The sequence below is a fragment of the Notolepis coatsorum genome (genome assembly GCF_963971535.1).
Source record: "Notolepis coatsorum genome assembly, chromosome: 8".
Classification (NCBI taxonomy): Eukaryota; Metazoa; Chordata; class Actinopteri; order Aulopiformes; family Paralepididae; genus Notolepis; species Notolepis coatsorum.
The window spans coordinates 16560797-16574759 of record NC_140172.1 but is presented as its reverse complement, the minus strand read 5'-3'; the positions used below and the strand labels follow the sequence as shown (position 1 = coordinate 16574759).

General features: G+C 48.3%; 1 protein-coding gene across 1 annotated transcript in view; it reads right to left on the bottom strand.

The window, feature by feature from the left end:
• Positions 1 to 13952, bottom strand: part of srrm3 (serine/arginine repetitive matrix 3) — a gene marked incomplete at both ends in the record, with an annotated part of 83775 nt that extends 69823 nt beyond the window's left edge. Inside the window, 2 exon segments of the mRNA XM_084320321.1 lie at positions 13706 to 13784; positions 13787 to 13952. Of these exon segments, the coding sequence (XP_084176447.1) occupies positions 13706 to 13784; positions 13787 to 13952 (245 nt within the window).
• Between the last annotated feature and the right edge of the window lie 11 nt (positions 13953 to 13963).

Here is a 13963-nt window from a genome sequence, read left to right as displayed (position 1 = left end):
TTTTATATGTTTTAAGAATACACAACCCTCTTAAATTATACTTTCCTTCTCTTGGTTGAAAGAGACATTGAATACAAGCTGGTAGGTTCTTACTCTCAGCACGAAAAATGATCTCCAAGGTTTTTATGTAAACCATATCTACACATTTTAATGTGCAGGACTTTATGAATAATGGATTTGTCGATTCAAGGTAACTAGCTTTATTTATTATTCGAATAGCTCTTTTCTGTAGTTTAATAATATGATCTATATTTGTTTTATAAAGCTGAAGCAAGATGCAGAGCCTGCATAACATATAACACCGTATTGAATATACTTTTTTCAACTCTGTATTGAAATGGGTATACATACTCCTACTGCATAAACATGCTCTGGGTAGCTAAATGATTTAATTGCTGCACTTTCTTAATTGGCTCCTGGGGAGAAGCTATCACACATGACACAGTGTTTATGTCCCTGGGTTCTCGACTGGTGTGAGTGAGTGCGTGGGTGAGTGAGTGAGTGAGTGAGTGAGTGAGTGAGTGAGTGAGTGAGTGAGTGAGTGAGTGAGTGAGTGAGTGAGTGAGTGAGTGAGTGAGTGAGTGAGTGAGTGAGTGAGTGAGTGAGTGAGTGAGTGAGTGAGTGAGTGAGTGAGTGTGTGAGTGAGTGAGTGAGTGAGTGAGTGAGTGAGTAGTGAGTGAGTGAGTGAGTGAGTGAGTGAGTGAGTGAGTAGTGAGTGAGTGAGTGAATGAGTGGGTGAGTGAGTGAGTAGTGAGTGAGGTGAGTGAGTGAGTGGTGAGGAGTGAGTGAGTGAGTGAGTGAGTGAGTGAGTGAGTAGTGAGTGGTGTGGTGAGTGAGTGAGTGAGTGAGTGAGTGAGTGGTGAGTGGTGTGTGTGAGTGAGTGAGTGAGAGGAGCGAGCGAGTGAGCGAGTGAGCAAGCGAGTGAGCGAGCGAGCGAGTGAGTGAGTGAGCGAGCGAGTGAGTGAGCGAGTGAGTGAGTGAGTGAGTGTGAGTGAGTGAGTGAGTGAGTGAGCAAGTGAGCGAGTGAGTGAGCGAGTGAGCAAGCGAGTGAGCGAGCGAGTGAGTGTGTGTGAGTGAGTGAGCGAGCGAGTGAGTGAGTGAGTGAGCGAGCGAGCGAGTGAGTGAGCGAGCGAGTGAGTGAGCGAGCGAGTGAGTGAGCGAGCGAGTGAGGGAGTGAGTGAGCGAGCGAGCGAGTGAGTGAGTGAGCGAGCGAGTGAGTGAGCGAGTGAGTGAGTGAGTGAGTGTGAGTGAGTGTGAGGTGAGTGAGTGAGTGAGTGAGCAAGTGAGCGGGTGAGTGAGCGAGTGAGCGAGCGAGCGAGCGAGTGAGCGAGTGAGCGGCGAGCGAGTGAGTGAGTGAGCGAGCGAGTGAGTGAGTGAGTGAGTGAGTGAGTGAGTGAGTGTGTGTGAGTGAGTGAGTGAGTGAGTGAGTGAGTGAGTGAGTGAGTGAGTGAGTGAGTGTGTGTGAGTGAGTGAGTGAGTGAGTGAGCGAGTGAGCGAGCGAGTGAGCGAGTGAGCAAGCGAGCGAGTGAGTGAGTGAGTGAGCGAGCGAGCGAGTGAGTGAGTGAGTGAGTGAGTGAGTGAGTGTAGTGAGTGTGAGTGAGTGAGTGAGTGAGTGAGAGTGAGTGAGTGAGTGAGTGAGTGAGTGAGTGAGTGAGTGAGTGAGTGAGTGAGTGAGTGAGTGAGTGAGTGAGTGTGTGTGAGTGAGTGAGTGAGCGCGAGTGAGCGAGTGAACAGCGAGTGAGTGAGCGAGCGAGCGAGTGAGTGAGTGAGCGAGCGAGTGAGTGAGCGAGTGAGTGAGTGTGTGTGAGTGAGTGAGTGAGTGAGTGAGCAAGTGAGCGAGTGAGTGAGCGAGTGAGCAAGCGAGGTGAGCGAGCGAGTGAGTGGTGTGAGTGAGTGAGCGAGCGAGTGAGTGAGTGAGTGAGGCGAGCGAGTGAGTGAGTGAGCGAGCGAGTGAGTGAGCGAGCGAGTGAGTGAGCGAGCGAGTGAGTGAGTGAGTGAGCGAGCGAGCGAGTGAGTGAGTGAGCGAGCGAGTGAGAGCGAGTGAGTGAGTGAGTGAGTGTGAGTGAGTGTGAGTGAGTGAGTGAGTGAGTGAGCAAGTGAGCGGGTGAGTGAGCGAGTGAGCGAGCGAGCGAGCGAGTGCGAGTGAGCGAGCGAGCGAGTGAGTGAGTGAGCGAGCGAGTGAGTGAGTGAGTGAGTGAGTGAGTGAGTGTGTGTGAGTGAGTGAGTGAGTGAGTGAGTGAGTGAGTGAGTGAGTGAGTGAGTGAGTGTGTGTGAGTGAGTGAGTGAGTGAGCGAGTGAGCGAGCGAGTGAGCGAGTGAGCAAGCGAGCGAGTGAGCCGAGTGAGTGAGCGAGCGAGTGAGTGAGTGAGTGAGTGAGTGAGTGAGTGAGTGAGTGAGTGTGTGTGAGTGAGTGAGTGAGTGAGTGAGTGAGTGAGCGAGTGAGCGAGCGAGTGAGCGAGCGACGAGCGAGCGAGTGAGTGAGTGAGTGAGTGAGTGAGTGAGTGTGGTGAGTGAGTGAGTGATGAGTGAGCGAGTGAGCGAGCGAGTGAGCGAGTGAGCAAGCGAGTGAGCGAGCGAGTGAGTGAGCGAGTGAGCGAGCGAGTGAGCGAGTGAGCAAGCGAGTGAGCGAGCGAGCGAGTGAGTGAGTGAGCGAGCGAGTGAGTGCCGGTGAGTGAGTGAGTGAGCAAGCGAGTGAGTGAGTAGTGAGTGAGTGAGTGAGTGAGTGAGTGAGTGAGTGAGTGAGCGAGTGAGCGAGTGAGTGAGCGAGTGAGCGAGTGAGTGAGCGAGTGAGCAAGCGAGTGAGTGAGTAGTGAGTGAGTGAGTGAGTGAGTGAGTGAGTGAGTGAGTGAGTGAGTGAGTGAGTGAGTGAGTGAGTGAGTGAGTGAGTGTGTCTATAGCCTGGAGAGGGTTGTAGAGTAGGGGGGGGGGGGGGGGGGTATCTCCCACACACGCCAAGGCCTTCGTCAGCAGGGGGTTGAGGTGACGGGACGGAGGCTGAGCCACCTGACTTAAATCCCCAGCGGATGAAAACACATCCAGCCACCATTTTAATTGTGTATAATGCCCTGGCATCTCTCTTCTCTCTCTCTTCTCTCTCTCTCTCTCTCCCCCGCCCGTTTCATCCTCTTGATATCCCTGTATCCCGCACGCACACGCACTCTCCCTCTCATTTAAGCGGACAGATTCCAACTCGGAGGGGGCAATATAAGCGCCACCCGACGACGCCGTGTCAAACGTCTCGTCTCCAGTATTATACTGTAGCTCACGGCGGAACGACACTTTCACCCAGAGACGCTTGAACACAACTGGACCCGACGGAGGAGTGTCTGCCGTCCCTGGCGTTCACAGAGCCAGCCGGGTCCCAGCAGCAGTAGTAGTATAGGGGGGGTAGTGATGGATGAACAACAGACGTGGCCTAGTCTAGTGTTGCCTGTCCGCTCTCTCTCCCCAACTCCTCTGTCATCATTAGCCGCGCCGCTGCTCTCGCTGGACATAATGGCAGCTTTTACATCGCTCTCCAAACCACGGGGGCAACTCCCTGCGCTCTCTGAGCCAGGAGGAGGAGAGAGGAAGAAAGGGAAAGAGAGGAACCCTGACAGATGGCAGAGTAGAAGCCCCTCCCCCCCCTCTCCTTCATGTCTTGACACAACAGCGGCACACTACTACCGTATCAGCTATATTATCTGCTTCAGCATTAGCTCGCAGCCCCTAATGAGTCCCGTAGCCCTGACAGGCCCAGCGTGGCTCGTCTGACTGCTGCTTCAGGGGGATGGTGATGGAGGGGGAGGGGGGGGGGGGGGGTTTCCAGAGTTAAATGATTGCAGGGATGATGCCGGCTCAATACAGGAGTCAGAAGGAATTCTTTCCTTGCTAGACAGAAAGGAGGAGGAGGGGGAGGAGGAGGAGGAGGAGGAGGAGGAGGGGGTGGAGGAGGAGGGGGAGGAGGAGGAGGAGGGGGAGGAGGAGGGGGAGGAGGAGGGGGAGGGGGAGGGGGAGGAGGGGGAGGAGGAGGAGGAGGAGGGGGAGGAGGAGGAGGAGGAGGAGGAGGAGGAGGGGAGGAGAGGAGGAGGGAGGGGGAGGAGGAGGGGGAGGAGGAGGGGGAGGGGGAGGAGGAGGGAGGAGGAGGAGGAGGAGGAGGAGGAGGGGGAGGTCACCGGGGTAAGTATGTTGGGGGAGGCTTGGTGAGATCATAGTTGTCTGAATTGATCCACTGCAGACAGGACTGGGTACAGACTTACTGGGTAGAGACTAAGAGTCCCCTGAGTCCTGCCTGTCGTAGTGGAAGAAAGTTTTTTTTTTTTTTTTACTAAAGCATTGCACTTAGGTACAGTTCTGAAGTACTTGTAATTTTTTCCTGGCCGTTGCGCTGCAGTCTGACACATGTGGCGTCGCCAGCCACTAATTTCCCCTCGACAGCGAGGAGTTTTCCCTGGGAGAGAGCGTAACGTACATGGAGGTTCACAATACCTCCTCCGCCCCAGAGCGCCCCGCCCCCTAGTGTGGGGCGTGGAGGTACTGCAGGTGGGGCACGAAAACAATTATATGAATTTAGCCTACCAAAAACGGATAAACGCCAATGTCCACAAAAATTAACTGACTGTCATGTGTTGTTCTTTATACAGAGCACATTCAGAAATCTCGTATCCTACTGTAGGCCTACAACTACCGTTTTAATTAGGCCTAATCCAATGGCCTAATCCAACCTACACATTAAAAAGTGTAGGTTCCAAATGTCATAATCACAGCACAGGCCTACTTCACTCCCCCTCCTTTCCCCTCACGTCCTACACACGCTCCTCTTCATCCCCCTCTCCATCCACTGCACACTCCTCCTCATCCTCTCCTTCTCCAGCCACCCCTTCCTTTACCCTCATATGCCCAGCTGTACTTCATCCCCCTAATTCACACACGGGCAAGCACCTCACTCTCCACAGCTGCACCCTATCCTTCCCTGATGGGGGGACTACTTCTACCCCTCGACGCTGACCAGAAGCTGTCGTGGTATTAATTACCACTGCCCAGGTACGACGTCTCTGCCGAAAGCTCTGCTAGATACCAACCGTGTATTTGCCTTACTCTAACCCGTTTCTCTCCTGTGCCCCAAAGGACCGCCGTCCCTGCCTGGACGTCACCTGTCCCCGAAGAGGAACACTTGTTCTCCCGCTGCAACCCAGCAGCTTCCAAGACAAGCACCAGGACCGCTTGCTCACTCACTGCCGCCGCGGCAGCCACAAGACAGAACATAATCCCGCTCTATTCCCCCCAATTCCTGTGTTGCTCATTTGACATTAAACACCCTTGAAACCGCTCCTATCTCTTCTCGTGTATTCAGCAATTGGGCTGTGCTCCAGACCCCAGTTCTCACACCAAAATGTATGTTGTTGTTTACATTACACATGTGTCTCCTCCCTACTTCCCATTCCCCCACATGGAATGCACCTAATTGGATAAATGACATGCTGGTGCTCTAGTGCGACATCTAGTGGCTGAATGTTATCTATAGCACCTTTAACTAAACAACATCCACCACCACCGCTGCCCGGGCTCCTGATCATTGGGTGTAGATTCCCATTGTGACGGATTGGGGCGTGGGTTCTTCTAACGTTACCACATGGAAGACATCTGTCAACCCTACAGCCAGCGGTCACTATGGTTACCATAACGATCCAGTTACAGGGGTAGAGAGAAGCATTGTGGCGGGACACACTGACTTCTCCTGGTGGTTCAAATACACGCACCGCCAAATCAGTTGTGCAATAGCCACTTTTGGTGAATTGTTTCTATACAATTCACTTGTATGACATTTAGGTATGACACAGGACTACAAAAGCATTTCGTATAGAAATGTGTCAACAGACTAAAGCAGGGAACCACAATATTTTGCATACAAATTATGCTGAGCAGAATGTAATATCATAACGGTTTTGAGGTGTGTGTTCAACAGAATGTAGTATCAAAAACACGTTCACAAAATGTATGGGTTACTGAATGCTGAACTGCACTGTTATAATCACTAAGCCATTGTAAGACCTTACCTGTGTCCCTGTATCACTTGTCTCTGCTGCCCTTGGATTAAAAAACTTCTGTATGTCCATTTTCCTTTTTTTTTTTTTTGGCATATTTCAAGTTAGTCACCTAGTAAAAGTCACCTAGTAAAAGTGAGATAATTGACTATATCAAAACATGCTAGGGCTGTACCAAATAGTTTGAAGCTTCGTTCATAATGTTGAATTCTAAATCAACATTCAAATTTTTTATTTTTAATAAAAAAATAATATATATATATTCTTTTATGTATTAATTTACCAAGGTATGGCGAGTGCCATACCTTGCCATACCAAAACGACACCCCTGCCGCCACACTGCTAACCGCAGGATAAGTACAATATTACATCGCCAACCGCTCCCAGGACTCCTTGGCCTCCTTGAAAGATGCATTAGTGATTTTAGGAGAAGATAAAAACAGTGTGTTAGAGGCTGAACTGCGACGAAGATAAACTCTCTGTCAAGGATTTGCATTTGTATTGATTCATATTTTATCCCATTACCATTATTTTGCACCGCGGTAGACGGTAGTCTATGGCCTGTGTTTTTCTGCAATCTGCTCGTTAGGAGAATCCTTGACGGAATTATAAAAGAGTACAATAAGTGTGGTTTAAGTTTAACTATTTATTTTTTACCCAGGGACAGTGCACATTAATCAACATCTTCAGTTTCCACATCAATGTAAATGTGCCAGAATGAGCTAATGAGCTAGTTTCCACCTGTAGTCCCTGCCTACCATGCATGTGTTTATGGTGTGGGAGGAAACCAGAGTACCTGGAGGAAACCCACGCGAACACGGGGAGAACATGCAAACTCCACACAGAAAGTACTGGTATCTGAGAATTCCCCTAATACTAAAATTCAATACCAAGAACCATGTAACATGTAATCAAAGTGACACATAGAAGCATGTTAGATCACTCTAATGGAGAGAAATGCAGTATATCTCTCTATTATTGTAAAGATTACCCCAAACTGTAAAATATCTATAAAGCTATCTATCTATCTATCTATTGTAAAAGGGCTATGAAACAGTGTCTACAATAGGCCGTATCTACTGTTGAGGTTCCATGGTAACCGGCATTCCATTTTTAGGCCGACCTTGAGAGTTATCTCTCTCTCTCTGTCGAGGGAGGGCCAGGAACGTTTTGCTATATATGACAGACTCACTGGACAAACAGGAGCTTCTTGAGGCGAACTGCTGGACAGCTAACTGGACCCACCAGTCTGTGTGGCTCAAGAATATATTCTGTTGTCTTTTATTCTTTCTGCATCAACTGCTCTGTTTATTATTAATACCTTTGCCTAATTAAACTATAAAAGAAATCCAAATCTGAATAGAACTAAATTATTTGTCGCGACGGATCCCCCTCTTTCAAAGAGGATCTGAACACTGTCGGAATCCCCGACAAAACTGATGGTCTAAAAAAGTTAATACTGGAGGAGTGGTGCCTGCAACAAGGTCACACCTCCTCTCCTGATGAATTATCGTCACAGCTAGCCTGGCGGTGCGGTGCGGCCCGGAGCCCCGGTTAGCCGCGCACGCAGATAAGCCCTAGGACAGTAGTAGGGACTGGAGGGATTATTAGAGCACACGCCAGTTACCGCGCCGAACCCTCTGCGGCGTTGGCACATACCAGGCTCGTTTGGGAGCTACGAGGAGACCGAGCATGCTAATGAGACAGGTGACACTAGGGCCGTGCTTTGTCCTTCACTCTCTATCTCTATGGTAACCTCATTACTTTGATCGCTAGAAGGGATCCCTATAGAGGACATTGAATAAGGTCATGTTGTACTGCGGGGATACTTTGTTGCTGCCCCAGATCTAAGAGGTGTCACCTGCTAATAGGTAGGAATACCCTCCATAGTATTACCATGGCTAACATTGTTCTAGAGGTTAGCTAGCATGGAGCTGACATGGCTAACATTGTTCTAGAGGTTAGCCAGCATGGAGCTGACATGGCTAACATTGTTCTAGAGGTTAGCTAGCATGGAGCTGACATGGCTAACATTGTTCTAGAGGTTAGCCAGCATGGAGCCGGCATGGCTAACATTGTTCTAGAGGTTAGCTAGCATGGAGCCGGCATGGCTAACATTGTTCTAGGGGTTAGCTAGCATGGAGCCGGCATGGCTAACATTGTTCTAGAGGTTAGCTAGCATGGAGCTGACATGGCTAACATTGTTCTAGAGGTTAGCCAGCATGGAGCTGACATGGCTAACATTGTTCTAGAGGTTAGCTAGCATGGAGCTGACATGGCTAACATTGTTCTAGAGGTTAGCCAGCATGGAGCTGACATGGCTAACATTGTTCTAGAGGTTAGCTAGCATGGAGCCGGCATGGCTAACATTGTTCTAGAGGTTAGCTAGCATGGAGCTGACATGGCTAACATTGTTCTAGAGGTTAGCTAGCATGGAGCCGGCATGGCTAACATTGTTCTAGAGGTTAGCTAGCATGGAGCCGGCATGGCTAACATTGTTCTAGAGGTTAGCTAGCATGGAGCCGGCATGGCTAACATTGTTCTAGGGGTTAGCTAGCATGGAGCCGGCATGGCTAACATTGTTCTAGAGGTTAGCTAGCATGGAGCTGACATGGCTAACATTGTTCTAGAGGTTAGCCAGCATGGAGCTGACATGGCTAACATTGTTCTAGAGGTTAGCTAGCATGGAGCTGACATGGCTAACATTGTTCTAGAGGTTAGCCAGCATGGAGCTGACATGGCTAACATTGTTCTAGAGGTTAGCTAGCATGGAGCTGACATGGCTAACATTGTTCTAGAGGTTAGCCAGCATGGAGCTGACATGGCTAACATTGTTCTAGAGGTTAGCTAGCATGGAGCCGGCATGGCTAACATTGTTCTAGAGGTTAGCTAGCATGGAGCTGACATGGCTAACATTGTTCTAGAGGTTAGCTAGCATGGAGCCGGCATGGCTAACATTGTTCTAGAGGTTAGCTAGCATGGAGCCGGCATGGCTAACATTGTTCTAGAGGTTAGCTAGCATGGAGCCGGCATGGCTAACATTGTTCTAGGGGTTAGCTAGCATGGAGCCGGCATGGCTAACATTGTTCTAGAGGTTAGCTAGCATGGAGCCGGCATGGCTAACATTGTTCTAGAGGTTAGCCAGCATGGAGCTGACATGGCTAACATTGTTCTAGGGGTTAGCTAGCATGGAGCCGGCATGGCTAACATTGTTCTAGGGGTTAGCTAGCATGGAGCCGGCATGGCTAACATTGTTCTAGAGGTTAGCTAGCATGGAGCCGGCATGGCTAACATTGTTCTAGAGGTTAGCTAGCATGGAGCTGGCATGGCTAACATTGTTCTAGAGGTTAGCTAGCATGGAGCCGGCATGGCTAACATTGTTCTAGAGGTTAGCTAGCATGGAGCCGGCATGGCTAACATTGTTCTAGGGGTTAGCTAGCATGGAGCTGGCATGGCTAACATTGTTCTAGAGGTTAGCCAGCATGGAGCTGGCATGGCTAACATTGTTCTAGAGGTTAGCTAGCATGGAGCCGGCATGGCTAACATTGTTCTAGAGGTTAGCCAGCATGGAGGCGGCATGGCTGTCAGTGAAAACCTCCATGTCCCCATGTCTTTAGCTCCTCGGGAGAGGCAGTGATTCCTATTTTCCTCGAGGCGCCACACAGCAGTGTTTATTTGGTTATTATGAGCGGCTCTTCGGGACGTCGCGCTGTGTGTAATTATGTGCTCTACTGCTCTCTACAGAGATGAAAGACCTCTGCGGAGCCGCAATTTTCAGGTCATTTGGGAGATCAATGTAAATACAACGTTGTTCGTTTTCTTTTGGGAGGTGGGGGGTCGGGGTTGGATCATGCCACAATAAGCATAATCATAGACTGTACACATAACAATAATCATAGAATGTACACATAACAATAATTATAGACTGTAGACATAACAATAATCATAGACTGTACACATAATAATAATAATAATAATAATAATAATAATAATAATAATAATAATAATAATAATAATAATAATAATAATAATAATATAATAATAATAATAATAATAATAATAATAATAATAATAATAATAATAATAATAATAATAATAATAATAATAATAATAATAATAATAATCATAGACTGTACACATAATAATAATAATAATCATAGACTGTACACATAACAATAATCATAGACTGTACACATAACAATAATCATAGACTGTACACATAACAATAATCATAGACTGTACACATAACAATAAGCATAGACTGTACACATAACAATAATCATAGACCGTAAACACAACAATAATCATAGACTGTACACATAACAATAATCATAGACTGTACACATAACTATAATCATAGACTGTACACATAACAATAAGCATATACTGTACACATAACAATAATCATAGACTGTACACATAACAATACGCGTAAACACAACAATAAGCCTAGACTGTAAAATGGCTTTTAGACAAATGAGCTGCTCGGAAAAGTAGCGTCTTTCCTGAACAGAAGCAAGCGGTGAAAGCGCTCCGTCTCCTGCCGTCATCACACTGTGGTGGACGCTCAGCGGTGAACGTGCTGCTCGCTCTGCTGCGGTGGTGGTGGTGGTGGACGCTCAGCGGTGAACGTGCGCTCGCTCTGCTGCTGCGGTGGTGGTGGTGGACGCTCAGCGGTGAACGTGCGCTCGCTCTGCTGCTGCGGTGGTGGTGGACGCTCAGCGGTGAACGTGCGCTCGCTCTGCTGCAGGTGGTGGTGGACGCTCAGCGGTGAACGTGCGCTCGCTCTGCTGCAGGTGGTGGTGGTGGACGCTCAGCGGTGAACGTGCTGCTCGCCCTGCTGCTGCGGTGGTGGACGCTCAGCGGTGAACGTGCGCTCGCTCTGCTGCGGTGGTGGTGGACGCTCGGCGGTGAACGTGCGCTCGCTCTGCTGCGGTGGTGGTGGTGGACGCTCCACGACGTGGCAACGCATCACTGCTGCTGCGCTGCCTGCTACTGCCAGCCCTATATTTCATAATGGACATCAATAATAGAATGTTTCATGCCAGCCATCCTTTGATGCGCGGTCCCAAAGGTGAAGAGTTGCAACCAGGAAGGAGTCCCTGTCATTGTAGTTTTTCCCCTCGTTTGGATTGATTGATTGATTGAAACCTTTATTTACACTGAGGTGAGCTCTGAGGTGAGGCCACCTCATTTACAGAACTGCAGAGTGTACACAACGAGATAACACAACAACACAAGGTGCAGTGCAACCAGTTAAAAACACTTACAACATGAATCATTTAGAAATTAAATCAGACATTTAAATTCCCTAAAGGGAAGGAAGAACTTCCAACTTTAACTTTGACTGAATGTCATCTAGAAATATCTACAGCAAGAATGTTGGGTGTCAGTGAATCCAAAATTGCAATCTGGTTAGAAGTGGTGGAGAGAATAAAAGCCAGCATATGAATTGTAGTGCCTGGGTAGGAGCGAATGATAATGGATGGATTATCCAAGGGGGGGTCCGGGGGGGGGGGGGGGGGAGCGAGCGAGAGCATATATATGTATGTAGGGTATTAGATAACAAGTATTAGGTGTATATCTCGTATAATACATTTATTTAAATGGTGATTTCATTGGATGTGTACTGTTAATTAATGCTTGTATATCTAATTTTATGTTGTTATGTTTATGTGTATGTTTAAAAATGTATAAAAAAATTAAATATAAAAAAAAAAAAACGTTGACTGAATGTCATTCCACAGGACTTTGGGGGCTGCATGAGAGAACGCTGTCCTGCAGAGTGCTGTACTAGTCCGTGGAACTTTACATGTGATCCAGTTACTAGATGGTGTTTGATGGGCTGGAGCCTTCCTGTCCAACAGGGCAGCTATATATACGGTGGCTGTTTGCCGGGCAATGCCTTGAAAATGTACAAGAGCCAATGATAGTCCCGCCAAGCTGCCAGGGATGGCCAACCAACCTCACTGTAAAGGATACAATGGTGTGTATCATCATACCTATCTCCAGTAATACATCTGAGTGCAGAGTGGTGCACAGAGGCCAAGGGTTTCAGGGTGGACGATAAATGACATCTCCATAATCAAGAACAGATACAAATATTGACTCAACAACTCCTTTCCGACAGAATTTAACGGAATCTTGAGCGATTTCTGTACAGAAAGCCAACCTTTTGGCGCAGCTTAGACGCAAGTTTCTCGTCTATCCACAACAGGCCCGTATATTTATATTCCGTGACTCTGCTAATTTGTGTACCATTTAGTGATGATATCTGTGTAAACGATTGTAATAAAAAAAAATTTGCCCTGGAAAATATCATGAATTTTGTTTGATTAGAATTGAGAACAAGCTTAAGTTGATGTGCTGTAGGGCCTCTTGCAACGCAATAAAAGAGAGCTGCAGAAGAGAGAGTGATCACTTACATTTAGTCATGTAGCTGACAAAACTAACGTCCTGTGTGCCAGATGATGCCCCTGCGTTTACAACCGCTGAACACAGTGTGATGAAGTGGGTAGAAGCACTAGTGTGTGTGCTAGAGAGTGCAAAATAGACATGTATTTATATGAAAATAGTTAACTGTTAATCAACCTATTTTTTATTTCTAGTTGTATCTGTCTTCAAGTGATACATTATACATTATTTATTCAACGTGTTTTGTATTGTATTGTAAGTATTGATCCGCAGTCCCTGTTAGACAGAAAACCACTTCATGTTGTGCACCCCACCCCACAATAACGATAATAATAACAATAATAACGGGGCGGCAGGTGGGGTAACGGAGATTGCGTTCGTCACCAACCCCGGAGCGGCTGGATTCGCCTGTTCGAATCCAGCTCACAGCTCCGGCGTTGTCACCAGCTTGGCTGGCCGTTCACACTAATACAATTGGCAGTATTAGAGGGTGGGAGAAGCTGGCGGGGTGGGTCCGGGTCGTTGTAAACAGCGACTCCTACAGTTCGGTCGGGGCGCCTGCTCAGCGTGGATAGGACCTGAGTGGGATAGTGTGATCCTTCCACACGCTACGCCCTCTCAATGAGAGTCCGCGCTGCCAGGTGAAAAGAAGCGGTTGATTGGCTGGACGTGTGTCGGAGGAAGCATGTGATAGCCTCCACTCTCCAGACCGACTGTGGGGGTAAGTGCGCAGCGACCAGGAAGGGGATTGGAATTGGCATAACGACTAACATTGGGATGGGAGAAAATCGGAGGAAAAAGGAGGGGGAAAAAGATAATAATAACAATAATAATAATAAATCAAACATGTTCAACCACCAAAATGCAACAGAAATATGTACGATTTTGGGGCGCCCGAGCGGCGAACCACGTAACGTCGCGTCGCGGCCGACCCGGGTTAGATTCCCGGACCCAGCGTTCTTTGCTTAATGTCTTCCCCCCGCTCTGTCTCCCGTTCTTCCTCTCTCTCTCTCTCTCTCTCTCTCTCTCTCTCTCTCTCTCTCTCTCTCTCTCTCTCTCTCTCTCTCTCTCTCTTCTCTCTCTCTCTCTCTCTCTCTCTCTCTCTCTCTCTCTCTCTACCGGACTGCCCGGTAGTACAAACCAATAAAAATCTACCAAAAACATAAAAAAATAAATAAAAAAATATGTACGATTTGATTGAAAAACCACAAACATAATCACATCCAATGTCACTGTGTATTAGTGGCTCTGTCTGCAGAGCTCACTCACCCCTGCTCCTCCATCATCTCCTGGAGCTCCATACACTTGAGCTCCACCCTCCTCTTCCTCTCGTGGTCCAGGATCTCCTGTGGGCCTTCTTCACCAGAACCGGCTCTGGAGGCTCCTCCTCCTCCTCCTCCTCCTCCTCCTCCTCTGGCTGGCTGTCCTCGGCTTGGGTCGCAGGACGGCTGGCGGCCCCCCTGACCCCCCTGACCCCCTGACCCCCTGCCCGGCGGCGCCGGCTGGGCCTCTCCATTCACACTGTCC